The 2,777-nt window shown below is 37.2% G+C and overlaps 1 protein-coding gene across 1 annotated transcript; it reads right to left on the bottom strand.

Annotated features, from left to right (window-relative positions):
- Nucleotides 1-772: 772 nt before the first annotated feature.
- Nucleotides 773-1,126, bottom strand: LOC101098936 (cytochrome c oxidase assembly factor 1 homolog). The gene has a single exon (XM_006943985.2). It carries the CDS (start codon nucleotides 1,124-1,126, stop codon nucleotides 773-775), a length of 354 nt encoding a protein of 117 aa, XP_006944047.2.
- Between the last annotated feature and the right edge of the window lie 1,651 nt (nucleotides 1,127-2,777).

The following is a 2,777-nucleotide window of genomic DNA, read 5'->3' as shown; positions in this document are numbered from 1 at the left end:
TCTCTCTCTCCTTCTGCCTCTACCTCTTTCCCTCTCTGTCTTTAAAATAAATAAATAAATAAATAAATAAATACAAATAAAAAAGATTCTCAGAACATCTCTGAGAAGATGACATTTGAGTAGAATCCTTAATGGAACATTAAGGGAATGAGCCAAGATTGGAGGCAAAGAACACAGAAAGTGCAAAAGCCCAGAGATGAGAGCGAGTTTGGCATATTTCAAGGAATATCAAAAACATGGGGTAGGGTTGGTGCAAGTCAAGGTAAGTCTTATAAGCTATGCTAAAGCTTTTCTAAATGTGGTGGAGAACCACTGGAAATGTTAAGCAAGAAATGCCCTGATTTTCATTTAGAAGATTCACTCTGGAGGTGGTGGCTGCTTCTTCTTCTTCTTCTTCTTCTTCTTCCTCTTCTTCTTCTTCGTTGTCTTCTTCTTCTTCTTCTCCTTTTAAAAATTTTAAATAGCGATTCTTTTTATTCTGTGTTCTGCTTTTACACAGTGAGTTCTCAAATAAATACCTATATATTCATAGTAAAACTTTCTGATTAAATAAAAACCCCACAATAGTGTGGCCAAATTAGAATTATACCAAAATTACCATATGCCAGCACATATAATCATCCCCTCTGGCTGAAAAACTGGCTTACAGCCATGGAGGGTACATTGTGATGAGGAAAGGCCATGCTTGGAGAATGCTGAGTCTTTTTGATCACCTTTACTCTGTTTCTATATCATCACCACTGTCCATACTGAACTTGAACACAGGAATCTGCTAACCATCCTTAAGATTTAAGAAGACATCCTGAGGGTGCCATCTCTGAAAGGGGGCATCTCTGGATGAGCTGACATAGAGATGGCCCTCTGACTTGAATCCAGAGACAGGAATCTTCAACTGGGTACTGGCAATATCCACAAAGTTGTACTTGTCAGTGAGGTGTAGATAGTGGATGTTGAGAGGAGTGCACAGAGCTTCCAGGGACTCAGGGTGGCTGTGCAGCTGCTCCAATACCAGCTCGTAATAGGAAGCCCTGGAAAAAGCTTTTTGTATAAGGTAATATGTAAGGACACAGCTCCCACTGACCACTACACTGGAAAAAAGGACCCGTTTCCCCAGAGGCAATGGCATTCTGCCTCCTGGAGACTTTGCCATTTCATAGTACAGCTTTCTTGAAAATCATCAAAGGAAAGTTGTTCTGTCAGTGATATAAGCACATGCAACAGAGAACATGTACTTTCCTTCTGGAGGTGGGAGAGTGGGTGGGAAAAGCCCACTGGCCTGCCTGCCCTTCTGGTTTCTTTTTAATATGAAGTTTTGATGAGTCTTCAAGTATTATTTTTCAAGTAGTGATTCCAGTATTACCTGAACTGGAAGCCCTTTAATTTTGGCAGAGTTCCTTTCTGACCTAAGACCATACCCCTCTCCAGATTTGAAAGTAACTTGTTGCCTTATCCCCTTCCAGTTGTTATCATGTATTAATTATGGATTTTCTTATAGACTCATATCCCGGAGCCCCACTTCTGGATGCCATATCTCATGGTCTACTTTTGCACCACGACCTTTCAACACTAATTATCCACCTAAATGTACTTTGCTCTGAAATCTGATGCTTGCATCTCCCACTGTTATCTGACTATGTGATCTGTCTTAATATGCATGTCTGTCACTGCCCCTCACTGTCTTTAATTCAGTCTATAAAACAATTCAAATGGTGTTTTAAGTGAGACAAAAAATGTGTGTGTGTGTGTGTGTGTGTGTGAGAGAGAGAGAGGGAGAGGGAACAAGAGTAAGAGAGGTATGCTACTTATAATTTATGCCTACTTATCCTGCAAACAATTCATGAAATGTCATTAAATACACATCACATTAAGTTGTTTACAACTCTCATTTGATGAATATAGGAAGTGGTGTATATGCATGGTCAGACTGCTAAGTTTCTTTTTCTTGTCCTAAAGTTGTTTTCCATAGTTAAACAAAATAAAGGAATTATTGGTCTAAAATAGTATCAACATAACTGAAAGACAGCATATTTTCCTTTGGGAACCCAAACTGGATTGTGTTGATTCTTTCAGTAAATAGAGTGAGTTCCTTGATTTGGTTGGTGCTAGTCTATCTTCAGTTATTACAAAATCTTAAAGAAAACAGGTTGTGTAAAAGATATACTATGTTGTTTTTCTGAAGAGTGGTTTCCTGGAACTTGTTTTATGATTTTGTTTTAAGCTGCTTTACAGCTTATGTAGTGGTTCTTTTCTTTATAAAAGCAATAATTACGTAAATAGCTCTTGGGATCTTGTTATGTTAATTGCATTATTGATTTGTAATAAAAAGAAAATGGAAATGCAGCTATTATGTGAAGTGACAGAATAGAGTACCAATTTCTACTGGCATCACTAAAGCAAAGTCTAAATTACTAAAAAATGTGAATGTTACAACAGAGCAAAGAGTCTCTTCAGCAAATGGTGCTGAAACAACTGGACATGCACATGTAAAAAAAATGAATCTACATTCAGACTTTATACCCTTTACAGAGATTAACTCAAAATGAATCATAAACCGAAATGTAAAACACAAAACTATGAAACTCTGAGAAGATAACATAGGGAAAACCTAGATGACCTTGGGTATGGTGATGTCTTTTTAGATACAACATCAAAGACATAAATCATGAAAAAAGATAATAGCTGGACTTCATTTAAATTCAAAACTTCTGTTCAGGCAATGACATATAGACAATGACAAAAAATGAGAAGACAAACCACAGACTAGGAGTAAATATTTG

The sequence above is a fragment of the Felis catus genome, chromosome X (assembly GCF_018350175.1).
Source record: "Felis catus isolate Fca126 chromosome X, F.catus_Fca126_mat1.0, whole genome shotgun sequence".
NCBI lineage: Eukaryota > Metazoa > Chordata > Mammalia > Carnivora > Felidae > Felis > Felis catus.
This window is presented reverse-complemented; position numbering and strand designations above follow the sequence as displayed.